The 14,669-nt window shown below is 46.4% G+C and overlaps 1 protein-coding gene across 2 annotated transcripts in view; it reads left to right on the top strand.

Moving 5' to 3' along the window:
• The first annotated feature begins 585 nt into the window (after positions 1-585).
• Srpk1 (SRSF protein kinase 1) overlaps positions 586-14,669 on the top strand; it is a 48,017-nt gene continuing 33,933 nt past the window's right edge. Inside the window, exons 1-3 of one of the 2 annotated variants that reach the window (XM_045156443.1) lie at positions 1,279-1,339; positions 2,988-3,122; positions 3,420-3,497. Coding sequence is in view for 1 of the 2 variants with exons in the window: in XM_045156442.1 (XP_045012377.1) it covers positions 659-671; positions 1,279-1,339 (74 nt within the window). In the remaining variant the exon portion in view is untranslated. Of the gene's footprint in view, positions 672-1,278; positions 1,340-2,987; positions 3,123-3,419; positions 3,498-14,669 lie in introns of those variants that run through there. The other variant, XM_045156442.1, reaches the window with a different exon arrangement.

Genomic DNA, 14,669 nt, shown 5'->3' with positions numbered 1-14,669 from the left:
TTCACCTGGAATTCATTATGTGGTCTCAGGGTGGCCTGAAACTCACGGCAATCCTACCTCTGGCTCCCAAGGGCGTGCGCCAGCATGGCACCATTTACTTTTTAAATGATGATAGGGGGTGCAAGGTTTCCCTCCCTCCAGTCCTTGTTGCGTGTGACCCACGTCCAATTTCATTTTTCCACCTTCTTTAGTGTCTTCATGGGCCGTCACAGCAGCTCGGTGGAGGTACTAACTGGGTCATGCCCGTTTAATCCATTTTACAGGCTAGGAAACAGGTCAAACTCTCGGTTTGACCCCAGTTGGAGCCTCTGGCTCAGCAGGCGGGGTGGAGCCCCCGCCTCCACGTCGCGCGCACTCTTATTTAGTTATTTTACTTTATTCACTTATTTATTTATTTTGCCACCTGGCAACCAGAAGAAGCCAAGGAACCACGCCAGGGTTCCAAGCTCCGGATCCCTCCCTGCCGGGGCTCCGCGCGCTCACCCAGGCGGGAGCAGGTGGAAGGCGCCCTGAGCCCACCGCGCAGGCGCGCGCGGCCCGAGCAGGGGGCGTGGCCTCGAGGGGGCGTGGCGTGCGCGGGGTCGGGATTTGGGCCGCGGCGGGAGCCCGAGCCGCCGTCACTCGAGTGCGCAGGCGCCTGGCGGTTACCGGTCCGGCCATGGAGCGGAAAGGTGAGCGGCGTGGGGAGGGGTGAGGGTGGCGGTGGTGGGGGGGGGGGGCGAGGCGCGGGGAGGGGGAGCGCGGCTTCTGCCACGAGGGGAGAACGGCCGCCCGTGGGGGGAGGGTGGCGGGGAAGGTGCGAGGCCCCGAGAGTACCCCGGCGGCGTCGCGTAATCGCCGGTGTCCGTGCGTACGGAAACACTCCCCCCCTTCTTCCTGTGCGGTGGCGCCGCCCCTCACCCCCCGCCCGTGGGCTGCGGCTCCGCGCCCCTCGGCCCCGGCGTCTCCCCCCACCCGCCCCTTGCCCCCCCCCCACCGGGCGTCCGTCGTCCGTCGTCGCCGCCCCGGCTTCCCCCCCTTTGCAGGCGGGCTCGCGCCTCGGCGCCGCTGCGTGGTCTGGAGGGTGTGGGGGGGCGGAGAAGCAGACCCCGACCCCCGCCACGGCCACCCCCGGACCCACTCGGCCCGGGAGCGGCTCGGCGCCCCGTGTGGGCCTCCGGGCTCCCGAGCCGGCCCTCGGACAGTCCGTGCAGCGAGGCCCGGTACCCGGTGCCGACTCTCCACCCGCCGCCGGCTCGCCTGCACATCCATCCCCCTGTCGTTCCCTTTCTCCCGCAGTGCTTGCGCTCCAGGCCCGGAAGAAAAGGACCAAGGCCAAGAAGGACAAAGCCCAGAGGAAGTGAGTCTGGTGACCCCTGCCCCCCGTTTCTGTGGGTTTCCTCGGAAACCTTCCTTCCATTCTTCCCGCTCTCCTCCCTCTCTCCCTTTCCTTCTTTCTTTCCTTCCTTTCTCTCTTGTTTCTTCCCTTCCTCTCTTCCCCTCCTCCCTCCCTCCCTTTCCTTCCTTCCTTTCTTTCCTTCCTCCTCCCTTCATTTTTTCTCCTTCCTTCCCTCCCTCTCTCTCTCTCTTCCTTCCCTCCCTCCCTCTCCTCCCTCCCTATCTACCTTCCTTCCTTCCTTCACTTCCCGCCACATGGCCTCCAGGCGCTTAGGGGGTCACCCTCCGGGAACCATGTGCATGGGAGGAAGGGAGGGAGGGAGTCAGCGAGATATTGGATGAACGCCCCACCCCCTAAGGCCTGCTGCCAAAGGGGGCTATTGGATTTGGGGACCAGAGCCTGCCGGGCATGTCTCCCAAGTCTCCTGCACTAGCTCGCCAAGTTTGGTGACCCCCCCACAGCTGGTAGGTGATTGCCAGTTTGTGAACTCTGCTCTCTCTCTTCCTTGCTTCCCAGCCAGCGTTTTAACTTCCCTCCTACACGTTGGCCATCCAGAAATTCTTGAATGGATCGCCCGTGTTTTTGTTTTTTTTTTTTCCTCTTGGTTCCCTTGGAGCTTCCCCCTCCCCCGCCCCCAGTACCCCCTTCACCCTCTTCCGGAGCCCTCAAGGTGCATTGCCCTGCCCTGCAGACCACACTGTATACACTCTGGGGTTCCCCCTTCCTGAGCCCGCAGGCCCTATGTAAGATAACCTTCTGGAGTTAGTGTGATAAGGTCCCCGAGTTCTTTTTTTTTTTTTTGGCAGTTCTGGTTTGGTGTCCTGAGCAGCCCTGCACGTCCATCTTGGTCAGCAGGATGTGTGAAGAGTGGTTTTGTAGTATTGTGGGAAACACGAACGTTGGTCACAGCCTGATGGATGGCTTCAGCAAGTAGACTCAGCCCTAAGAATTTCTGTCTTGTACTGACGTTTCATTGCAAAAGCTCTTAGAGATCATGTCATACAACGTGTATATATATAAAAAAGTTCTCGGCCTAGCTCTTAATTTTAGGCGCATTATTTTCTGTAATTTTCCACCTGTCTGATGTCTTTGGGGCTGTGTACCTCCACTTGGGCCACTTCCGTCTGAGCCGGTGCAACGTATTTGATCTTCCCTACCCTACTGCATGTCAGTACCAGACAGAGGTGGGTGGTGTGTTGTTTTTGGAGGCTGCCTGCCTGTTTGGGGAGGATGCATAATGACTTCTTTCTTTTCATAGATCCAAAGTGGTAGGTGACTTTACATCTTGCTCCATTTTCTACTGGCTATCTTGGGAAATTTTTTATTTTGTAAGTACGTGACCAAGACTTCTGTATTTGTGAGCATATGTATTTATCTCTTAGCTATCCATATATGGATTATCCAAAACTAGCTTCTAATCCTACATGGACTAGTTTGAGGAAACCCACAAGGAGCTAACCTAGTTCTGGAATGCAGTAGGAATTCCAGAGTTCCTTTTTGTGTGCTTTTGTCATGTTCTTTCATGTGGAACTGAGGTGAATGTTGTGAATGTTTTATTTTCTGATAAGTTTATTACGTTTTAAATGTTTTTTTTTTTTTTTTGAGACAGGTCTTTATATAGACGAGGCTAGCCTTGAACTTGCAGTGATCCTGCTTCAGCCTCCTGAGCGATGCATTACAGAGAGGCCTGTGCCACCATGCCCGTCACTGGACTTTTTAGTTGTCTCCCGGGCCGTCAGTCCTGGTGTGTGCATACCACTTGGCATTTAATCTGAGCCTGAGTCAGATTGTCACTTAGTAGGTGAATGTGCGGGGGCGGTCACACTTTGTAGCAATTGTTCATTAGTCTTCTCCCTGTTCACTGCTGCAAGAACTTGCCTTTTGCACTGCTGGGGGTAACAGGTGACTTCACAGGGTATCTCGTTCTGTACACTGACAGTCTGTGTGATGAGCCGCCCTCAGTTGCTTTTGATTTCAAAGTTCTTGTTTTTGTCTTCAGTTAATAGCTTTTTTTTTTTTCCTCTATAACTTGTCTTTCCAGCCTCCTTTAAAGTAGCTGAAATGCCAAATTAATTTGGTTAGAGAACTCTGTCAGAAGTTCAAGCCCCACCTGACCCAGGTAATTTGGCACTTGCATGATGACTGCTCCCTGTACCTCTGACAACTTTGGTGTTTTTTGTTTTTTTTTTTTTTTTAGGTAGGGTCTCACTTTAGTTCAAACTGACCTGGAATTCACTATGTAGTCTCAAGGTGGCCTTGAACTAATGGCAGTCCTCCTACCTCTGCCTCCCTAGTGCTGAGATTAAAGGCTTGTGCCACCACACCTGGATAACTTCATTATTTTGCGGAAGCAAGCTACCCTTCGCCAGGATGAGGCAGGAAGGGGGCCTGAGGGGGAAGCATGCCACATAATTTGGTCTTTGGAGTGAGACTGATTTGGTTTTGAATTCTGGTTACAGCCTGACCTTTGACAAGTTAGTTAGGAAGCAGTCTTATATGCTGCTATGACTGGTAGCTCAGTCATGATGTAAACTGGTCAGGACTTAATAGTGCAAAATACAAATGTTCAAAGTAAAATTTTAGAACCTTCTACAAGTATATAATGTTAAACAGCATCCCTAAGAATTTAGTCATGGTGGTTTACAGGTGGAGTGGGTATTTTTTAATTTACTTTTTTTTTTTTCAAAGTAGGATGTTACTCCAGCCCAGGTGAACCTGGAATTCACTATTTAGTCTCAGGCTGGCCTCAAACTCAGAACAATCCTCCTCCCTCTGCCTCCAGAGTGCTGGGGTTAGAGGCGAGCACCTCCACGCCCGGCCCTGATTTTGCAGGTTTTGTGTGAATCTGGAGCGCGCAGTTGAAGCAGTGTGCCTGAGGCCAAGGAGCTGGGTGCTCGCGTGGCCGTGCCTGCTTTGTAGAACGTTTCTTCAGGTGGCTCCCTGTGCTGAAAGAGCGAGCGTTCGGCAGTTTTACTTTTTCTATGTGTGCAATTCCTCTGTGCTTTGCTTTTTCAGACTTGAAAATTGTTAATTACTTAGTGATAGGAGATTGAGATTTGTCAGACTACTAGAAAAGTGTAAAGCTGGGGTGTGAACCTGGTCTCTGTCCTTCTGATGTGTCTGTATATTTTGATGTATAATGTAGATGTTGAATGAAAAGAGGCCTCCCAGTGACTGGGAGACCACTGTGATGTCTGAGCCGAGCACAGTGCTCTATCTGCCTTGGAGCATTTTCGCACGTGTTTCGGGGAGGTCTCCGCTGTCAGGACCTTTAGAAACACTTTGCGTGGAACGTGACGTTACAGTGGATTTCATGTCTGCTTTATTACTCAGGAAGTTTGGACAGCAATCATCACTTTATTTGTAGTTAAATAGCTCTCGGGTTATAATGTGGATTTGGTTGTGAAATCATTTAATTGAACTGGGAAAATGCTTTTGCTCATTTTCTCAGTTTCTGATCTGTGGAGTGAGAGGGGAGGAGGATGGTGGCTTTACCTCTTCTTTTTTTTTTCGTGTGTGTGTGAGAGTTTGGCGCACCAGGGCCTTCATCTACTACAGTCGCATTCCAGATGTGTGCACCCCTTGTGTGCATGTGTGACCTTGTGTGTCTGGCTTATGTGGGACCTGGAGAGTTGAACATAAGTCCTTGGACTTCACAGGCAAGTGCCTTAACCGCTAAGCCATCTCTCCAGCCCAGTTTTTATTTCTTAATAGGCTAAAAAATGTAACTTGCGCTGGGCATGGTGGCGCACGCCTTTATTCCCAGCACTCGGGAGGCAGAGGTAGGAAGATTGCTGTGGGGTTCGAGGCCACCCTGAGACTACATAGTGAATTCCAGGTCAGCCTGGGCTAGAGCAAGACCCTACTTCAAGAAAAAAAAAAAACAACTTGCTATCTTGACTAAGAAGGGAAAATACTTTAAAAGTTCCCAAGAGGCAGTATACTTGAGATAATTTCTTTAAAAAAAAATTTATTTATTTGCAAGCAGACAGGTAAAAGACAGAATGGGTGCACTCCAGGGCCTCCGGCCTCTTTGGACAAACTTCAGATGTGCATCTGGCTTTGTGTGGGTCCTGGGGAGTTGAATCCTGGGGCTTCAGGCTGTTGCAGACAATCACATTTAATCACTGAGCCATCTCTTCAGCCCTTGAAATAATTTCTTTTGGTTTTTCTGAGGTAGGGCCTCACTGTAGCCCAAGCTGACCTGGAATTCACTATGTAGTCTCAGACTGGCTTCAAACTCAGTAATCTTACTACCTGTGCTGGGATTAAAGGTGTGTGCCACAATACCTGGCTCCTAATCTTTTTAAAATATGTATGTGTTTATGGGGGGGGGAGGCAAAGACAGAGAATGGGTGCACCCTGGGCCTCTGGCCACTGCAAACAAACTCCAGACACATGTGCCACCTTGTGCATCTGGTTCCACATGGGAGTGGGGAATCAAACCCTGGTCCTTAGGCTTTGTAGGCAAGCACATTAACCACTGAGTGAGCTATCTCTCTAGCACTCTTTTTTTTTTTTTTTTCCTTCAAGGTAGGGTCTAACTCTAGCCCAGGCTGACCTGGAATTCACTATGGAGTCTCAGGATGGCCTTGAACTCACAGCAATTCTACCTCTGCCTCCCAGGTGCTGGGATTAAAGGTGTGTGCCACCACGCCCGGCTCACTTTTTTTTTTTTTATTAGATATTTTTATTTATTTTGGGGGTATGGGTGTATCAGGGCCTCCTTCCACTGCAGACGAACTCCAGATGCATGTACCACTGTTGAGTATCTTCACTGGTGGTATCTCTTTCTCCCATTGAACTGCAAGTAGAATGGCTTCTTCCAGCTGGTCTAAAAAATGGTACATGCCTTTAATCCTACTTGTGAGGCAGAGGTAGGAGGGTTGCTCTGAGTTTGAGGCCACTCTGAGGAGTCCAGGTCAGCCTGGGCTAGAGCAAGAGTCTACCTCAAACAAAAACAAAAAAATGGGTGCGTAGGAATTTGTCTGCTGAAAAGGAAGAAAGGAGACAGATGACTTAGCTAGGGTCAAGTTTAGATTTGTGGAGTAATTGGCAGGACACATTCACCCTTAGATAGCCAGTTGCTTATGCTCCTCAAGTCCTTTCTATTCCTAAGTTACATTTTTTTTTAAATTTTTTATTTATTTATTTGAGGGCGACAGACACAGAGAGACAGACAGACAGACAGACAGATAGATAGATAGAGGGAAAGAGAGAATGGGCGCTCCAGGGCTTCCAGCCTCTGCAAACGAACTCCAGACGCGTGCGCCCCCTTGTGCATCTGGATAACGTGGGACCTGGAGAACCCAGCCTTGAACCGTGGTCCTTAGGCTTCACAGGCAAGCGCTTAACTACTAAGCCATCTCTCCAGCCCCTAAGTTACATTTTTTACTGGCTAAAATAACATTTTAAAAAGTATTTTATTTATTCATTTGTTTGAGAGAGAAAGGCACAGACAGAATGGGTACACCAGTTCCAGACGCTAGAAATGAACTCTAGACGCGTGTGCCACCCTGTGCATCTGGCTTATGTGGGCTCTGGGGAATCAAACCTGGGTCCTTTGGCTTTTCAGGTAAGCGCCTTAACTGCTAAGCCACCTCTGTAGCCTTAAAATATAATTTTTTTTTCACTTTTTTTTTTTTAATTTATTTATTTGAGAGCGACAGACACAGAGAGAAAGACAGATAGAGGGAGAGAGAGAATGGGCGCGCCAGGGCTTCCAGCCTCTGGAAACGAACTCCAGACGCGTGCACCCCCTTGTGCATCTGGCTAACGTGGGACCTGGGGAACCGAGCCTCGAACCGGGGTCCATAGGCTTCACAGGCAAGCACTTAACTGCTAAGCCATCTCTCCAGCCCTTTTTTCACTTCTTTTACTGTAATTGAAGTCATTCTGAGCAAGAAAGAAAAGTCAGGGTAACTGGCAGCTGTTTAGAACTCTTCCAGGTACTATGCAGACAGTTTAGTTAAGAATTATGTAGGTAGATAATTGCAATTTAAAATGTTTTCATTGAATTTAAGATGCTATCAGGGTTTTTATTTTGTATATTTATTTATTTATTTGACATAGAGGATGAGTGAGAATGGGCGTGCCAGGGCCTCTAGCCACTGCACACAAACTCCAGACGCATGCGCCACTATGTGCATCTGGTTTACGTGGCACCTGGAGATTCAAACCTGGGCCCTTAGGCTTCACAGGCAAATGCCTTAACTGCTAAGCCATCTTTCCAGCCCCTACTTTTTTTTTTTTTTTAACTTATTTATTTTTGAGGTAGTGTCTTGCTGTAGGCCAGGTTGACCTATATTAGTCTCAGGCTGGAACTCACAGCAATCCTCTAACCTCTGCCTCCTGAGTGCTGGGATTAAAAGGTATGTACCACCATGGCCATCTTGAGACTCCAGAGTGAATTCCAAGTCAGTCTGGTCTACAGTGAGACACTACCTCAAAAAAAAGAAAAAGATCCTCCTACCTCTGCCTCCCGAGTGCTGGGATTAAAGGCATGTGCTTCCAGGCCTGGCTTAATTAGTGTTTTAAAATAATACCTATTTGGGGGAGAGAGAAAGAAGCAGTGAGAAAATGGGTATTAAAGGACCTCTAGCCACTGCAACGAACTCCAGACACATGTGAATACAGTGGCAATAAACATGTTTGTGCAAGTATCTCTAAGGTAATGGGAAGGGTCCTTAGGATTTATGCCTAGGAGTGGTATAGCTAGGTCATATGGTAAATCTGTTTTTTTTTTTTTTTTGGTTTTGTGAAGTAGGGTCTCACTGTAGCCCAGGCTGACCTGAAACGTAGTCTCGGTTTGACCTCAAACTCAGAGCAATCCTCCTACTTCCGCCTCCTGAGTGCTGGGATTAAAGCCACGCGCCACTACGCCCAGCTTGGTAAATTTATTTATTTAGCTGTCTCGGGAACCTCTATACTGATTTTCATAATGGTTGTTCCAGATTACATTTTTTCTTTTGTTTTCTTGATGACAGCCATTCTGACAGGAGTGAGATGAAATCTCAAAGCAGTTTGAATTTGCATTTCCCTGATGGCTAAGGATGTAGAACATTTTAAAAAATGTTTATATACCATCTGTATTCTTTTGAGAACTCTATTTAGTTCCATAGCCCCCTTTTTTTTAAATTGGGTTGTTTGGTTTATTATTTAGTTTTCTGAGTTTTTTGTATATCCTGGCTATTAATCCTCTGTCAGATGTGTAGCTGGCAAAGATTTTCTCCTATTCCAGATGTTGTTTCTTTGCTCTATTCAGTGTCCTTTGCTGTACAAAAGCATTGTAATTCATGTGATCACCGTAGTTGATAGTGGTTTTTATATCCTGAGCAACTGGGGTTACATTCAGAATTGACTATTCCAATATGTTGAAGGGCTTGCCCTACTTTTTCCTCTAGCTGTTTCAGGGTTTCAGATCTGATATTAAGGTCCCAGGTCCATTTGGACTTGATTCTTGTGCTTGGAGAGAGACAAGGATCTATTTTCATCCTTCTACATATAGATATCTAGTTTTCCCAGCACCATTTATTAAACAGGCTGTCTTTTCTCCAGTGAATATTTTTGGCATCTGTGTCAAAAACCAAATGGCTGTAGTCCTGGATTTATATCTGGGTCCTCTGTTCTGCTCCATTGATGTACCTGTCTTTGTGCCAGTACCACACTGTTTTGGTTACTGCGACTTTGTAATATAGTTTAAAATTGGTTATGGTAATATCTCCAGCCTTATTTTTGTTGCTCAAAATTGTTTTGGCTATTCAAGGTTTTTGTGTGTGTGTGTATGTGTGTGTGCTTCCAAATGAATTTTAGAATTTTTTAAAATTTCCTTGAAGGAATGCCATTGGAATTTTAATGGGGATTGCATTAAATGTATAGGTTGCTAACATACAGAAGAATTGGTTCTTCCAACTCAAGAACATGGAATGTCTTTCCAGTTCCTAGTGTCTTCTGCAATTTCTTACTTGATTGTTTTAAAGTTTTCACTGTAGAGATCCTTTACTTCCTTGGTTAAGTTTATTCCAAGGTACTTTATATTCTTTGAGGCAATTGTGAATGGGAGTGATTCTCTGATTTCATCCTCAGCATGTTTGTTGTTAGTATGTAGGAGAGCTACTGATATCTGTGTATTTATTTTGTATCCTGCTACATTGCTAAGTGTTTTTCATCTCTACCAGTTTGCTGTAGAGTCTTTGGGTCCTTTATGTATAGGATCATACCATCTGCAAATAATGATAACTTGATCTCTTCCTTTCCAATTTGTATCCCTTTTATGTGTATCTCTTGCCTTACTGCTATGGCTAAGACTTCCAATACTTATTTCATTGCAAGGGGAGAAAGGGAGAGAATGGGTATACCAGGGCTCTAGCTACTGTAAATGAACTGCAGATGCCTTTTTTCTCCTGAAGTAGGGTCCTGCTCTAGCCCAGACTGACCTAGAATTAGTCTCAGGCTGGCCTCCAACTCAGAGTGATCCTCCTACCTCAGTCTCCTGAGTACACCCTTATCTTGTTCCTGCTTTTTGTGGAAAAACTTCAAGTTTTTCCCCACTTAGTGTTATGTTGGCTATAGATTTGTCATAAATAGCTTTATTATGTTAAGATATGTTCCTTCTATTCCCAGTCTCTGTAGGATTTCTACCATGAAAGGATGTTGAATTTTGTCAAATGCCTTTTCTGCATCTATTGAGATGGTCATGTGATTTTTGTCCTTCATTTATATAGTGTGTTACATTTATCGATTTGCATATGTTGAACTATCCCTGCATCTCTGGGATAAAGCCTAGTTGGTTGGGGTAAATGCTCTTTCTGATATATTCTTGTATTCTGTTTGCCATTATTTTGTTGAGAATTTTTGCATTTATGTTCATGAGAGAGATTGGTCTGTAGTTTTCTTTTTTGTTCTATCTTAGTTTGGTTTTGTTATCAGGGTGATGCTGGCTTCATAGAAGGAGCTCAGTAGAATTCTTTTCTATTTTATGGGAAAATTTAAGAAGCATTGGTGTTAGCTCTCCCATTAAGGTCTGGTAAAACACCAGTGAATCCATCTGGGCCTGGACTTTTAAAAAATATATTGTTTTCTATTTATTTGGAAGAGATAGAGAAAATGGACATGCCAGGGCCTCCAGCCACTGCAAACAAACTCCAGATGCACATGCCACCTTGTACATCTTATGTGGGTCCTGGGGAATCAACTCTAGGTCCTTTGGCTTTGCAGTCAAATGCCTTAACTGCTAAGCCATTTCCCAACCCCCTAGAATTTTTTTAACTGGGAGATTTTGTATAACTGCTTGGATCTCCATTGTTTTTATATAGGTCTGTTTAAATGGTTTATCTTATCTTGATTTAATTTTGGTAGGTCATGCAAATCGAGGAGATCATCCATTTCTTTCAGATTTTCAAACTTAGAGGAGTACGTGTTTTATTTATTTATTTATTTATTTATTTGAGAGCGACAGACACAGAGAGAAAGACAGATAGAGGGAGAGAGAGAGAATGGGCGCGCCAGGGCTTCCAGCCTCTGCAAATGAACTCCAGACGCGTGCGCCCCCTTGTGCATCTGGCTAACGTGGGACCTGGGGAACCGAGCCTCAAACCGGGGTCCTTAGGCTTCACAGGCAAGCGCTTAACTGCTAAGCCATCTCTCCAGCCCGAGTACGTGTTTTTTGTGCTGGGTTTTTTGTTTCTTTTTTCCCCCGAGGTAGAGTTCTTGGAATTCACTATGCAGTCTCAGGCTGGCCTTGCACTCGTGGTGATCCTCCTGAGGGCGGGGCGCGAGCCAGCATGCCCGCTAGAGGAGTAGATGCTCTTAGAGTAGGTCCTTGTGATTTTCTGAAGTTCTTTGGCCTCTCTTGTGATGGCACCTTTTTCATCGATGTTTATTCATTTGTGTGTCTTCCCTCTTCTGGTCAGATTGGCTAAGGATTTATCAATCTTGTTTATCTTTTCAAAGAACCAACTCGTTGTTTCATTGGTTCCTTGTATTTTATTTCTATTTCATTAATTTATGCTCTAATCTTTTATTATTTCTTCCCATCTGCTGATTTATCATTTGATTCTATGAATTTTTTATTTTTATTATTTTTTTATTTTTTAAAATTTATTTATTTATTTATTTGAGAGCGACAGACACAGAGAGAAAGACAGATAGAGGGAGAGAGAGAGAATGGGCGCACCAGGGCGTCCAGCCTCTGCAAACGAACTCCAGACGCGTGCGCCCCCTTGTGCATCTGGCTAACGTGGGACCTGGGGAACCGAGCCTCGAACCGGGGTCCTTAGGCTTCACAGGCAAGCGGTTAACCACTAAGCCATCTCTCCAGCCCATGATTCTATGAATTTTTTTATTTCTTCAATGGCCCATTCATTCAGTAGTTTCACTGTTTTGTCTCCATTACTTTGTGTATGCTCTGTATATTTTTCTGGTTGCTCATTTGTAGTTTAATCCCATTGTGACCAGAGAGAGAGAAGCGTCAGGACCTCCAGCACTGAAGATGTACTCCAGACACATGTGCCACCTTGTGCATCTGGCTTACTTGGGGCCTGAAGAGTAGAACACGGGTTCGCAGGCAAGCGCCTTAACTGCTAAGCCATCTCGCCAGTCCCCTATGGTTTTTTTGTTTTGTTTTGTTTTGTTTTGTTTTGTTTTGTTTTGTTTTGTTTTGTTTTGTTTTGTTTTGTTTTTGTCTTGAGGCAGGGTCTCACTACAGTGACCTGGAAGTCACTCTAGTTCCAGGGTGGCCTTAAACTCATGCTTACCCTATGTCTTCCTCCCAAGTGCTGGTTTTAGTGCCACCATGTCTGGCAAGTTTGTTTTATTTTTTTGTGTGTACTGTGTGTGGTTTAGTGTGTATGTATGGTACTTGTATGTCTGTATGCTAATGCAACGCTCCTCACACTCAGCCTGCAGCACCCTTTCGCATTACTTGCTGTGATCAGAGAGAAACAGGCTGCCCCTCTCCATCACTCACCCACCTGTTTTTTCCTTGTGATGGAGGCTCTTTCTTACTGTGGAGCTTGCTGTTGCAACCCCCAACAATTCTCTGGTCTTACTGGGCTTACGGAGGTGTGTGGCCATGCCAGCTCTGCACATGAGTTCTGAAGATTCAAGTTCCCATGGTCTGAACCCTCATTCTTGTGCAGAACACATTCTTAACCGCTGGGCCATCACTCCAGCCCAGGTTTTTTGTTTTGAGGCGCTGTGTGTGTGTGTGTGTGTGTGTGTGTGTGTGTGTGTGTGTGTGTGTTTTCCCATGGGCATGGTGCATGGTTAGCTGGTGCGTGTGGAGGCCAGAGGTTGTTGATTGCTCTCCACTTTATTTACTCAATCAGTCTTGTTAATGCCAGAACACCATTATTCAATTTTGTTCATCATCACAGGTAAGCTGCCACGCCCACCTGGCATTTATGTGGATGCTGTGGACCCAAGCCCTGATCCACATACTTGTATAGCAAGTGCTTTATCTGCTGAGCCGCCTCCCCAGCCCTGTGCATCAGGTCCTCTCTTGTTTATTTGAGCGAGACAGGCAGAGGCAGGTGGCAGTGGGCATGGGGCCTCCTCCCACTGCAAACGAACTCCAGACACGTGAACCACTTTGTGCATCTGGCTTTATGTGGGTACTGAGGAATTGAACCCTGGTCGTTAGGCCTTGCCAGCAAGTGCCCTGAACCACTGAGCCATCTCTGTAATCCCTGTGTGATACTCTTGAAGGGTCATGAAGATTCCATGAACACAGGCAGCCTCTTTCCTCTTGGGGCTTATGATATCTTAAGGGAATAAGTATGCAAATAAGACTTCTTCAGTCTGCCATAAGAAAGCACCACAGACGTGGCGACTTCAGCAGCAGAAATTTATTGTCTTACAGATCTGCAGTGTAGATATCTAAAGTCAAAATGTCAGTGGGGCATGGTGGTGCACGCCTTTAAATCCCATCACTTGGGAGGCAGAGGTAGGAGGATGGCTGTGAATTCTAGGCCACCCTGAGACTACATAGTGAATTCCAGGTCAGCCTGAGCCAGTGTGAGACACTGCTTTGGGAAAAACAAAAAGATGACAATGTCAGCTATCTTGCGTGGAGCATGAGGAAGAGTCTGTCTGGTTTTGTTGCGTTCCTGGGGTTTGGTTGTCTTCTGTCTGTGTCTGTGCGCTGTCCTCCCGACTGTGCGTCTGCACTCCTCCTGCTCAGGGCTGTGTGGGAGGGTCCCCGCGGCCTGATGGTGCAGCCGCATTCTGAGGTACTGCGGTTAGGACTCCAGCATCTTGTTTGCGGGGTCGCAATTTAACTCTTAACAAGGGTCCCAGAACACATTAGAAGGTGTTCAGTTCTTCATTCCCCAAAGCAGAAAGAAACGACTGAAGTTTACATGTTGGTCAAGTCTCTGAGCTCTTAGTTTATTGCTAAATTATTTCTAAGCCAAAACATAATTTTTAAATTGGTTCCTTCACCTAGATTTCAGTTTTATTTATGGAACTGCCATTTTGGATTATTCTAGATTAAACTGATATCCCCTTACTGAAGCGTCACAGTCCTGTTACTGTTGACCATATGGAACTCAAGAGCTAGAGGATAGGTTCAGATAAATTTTGGCATTTTTTCATCTTTTTTTGTTCCCTCATGCTGGAATGTGCACACTATGAGTGTAAGCACTCCAGTGTCTAGAAAAATGCTCCAGTCACCTGGTTGCTTCTTTTTCTGTATTTCTATACACATTGCTGAAAGTTAGGATTTTCATAACCTCACAAGTTCCATATTCACATCCTTGTTAAACTTGTGAGAATCTTTTTTCTTTCTTTTTTTCTTTTTTTTTTTTTTTTGGTTTTTCGAGGTAGGGTCTCACTCTAGCCCAGGCTGACCTGGAATTCCCTATGTAGTCTCAGGGTGGCCTCGAACTCACAGTGATCCTCCTACCTCAGCCTCCTGAGTGCTGGGGTTAAAGGTGTGTGCCAACAAACCCGGCTGAGAATCTTGTTTTTTAAAAACAGTGAATTGGCGCCTCAGGGCCTCAGCCACTGCAGTCCAACTCCAGATGCTTGCACCACCTAGTGGGCATGTGCAGCCTTGTGCTTGCTTCACCTTTGTGTGTCTGGCTTACGTGGATCTGGAGAGTCAAACATTAGTCCTTAGGCTTCACAGGCAAACACTTTTAACTGCTAAGCCGTCTCTCCAGCCTGATAATCTTTTAACTAGGGTATTTTCCCCAAGGCATGGAGGCTCTTGATGAACCATGTAGCTAGGAGCAGTCCCAGTCTATCACTGCAGACCCTTGGCTGCAGCAGCTGTGTTTCCCGCAGTCTC

This window comes from Jaculus jaculus, chromosome 8 (assembly GCF_020740685.1).
Source record: "Jaculus jaculus isolate mJacJac1 chromosome 8, mJacJac1.mat.Y.cur, whole genome shotgun sequence".
NCBI lineage: Eukaryota > Metazoa > Chordata > Mammalia > Rodentia > Dipodidae > Jaculus > Jaculus jaculus.
The sequence above is the reverse complement of the archived record's forward strand: the minus strand, read 5'-3'. Positions and strand labels throughout refer to the sequence as shown.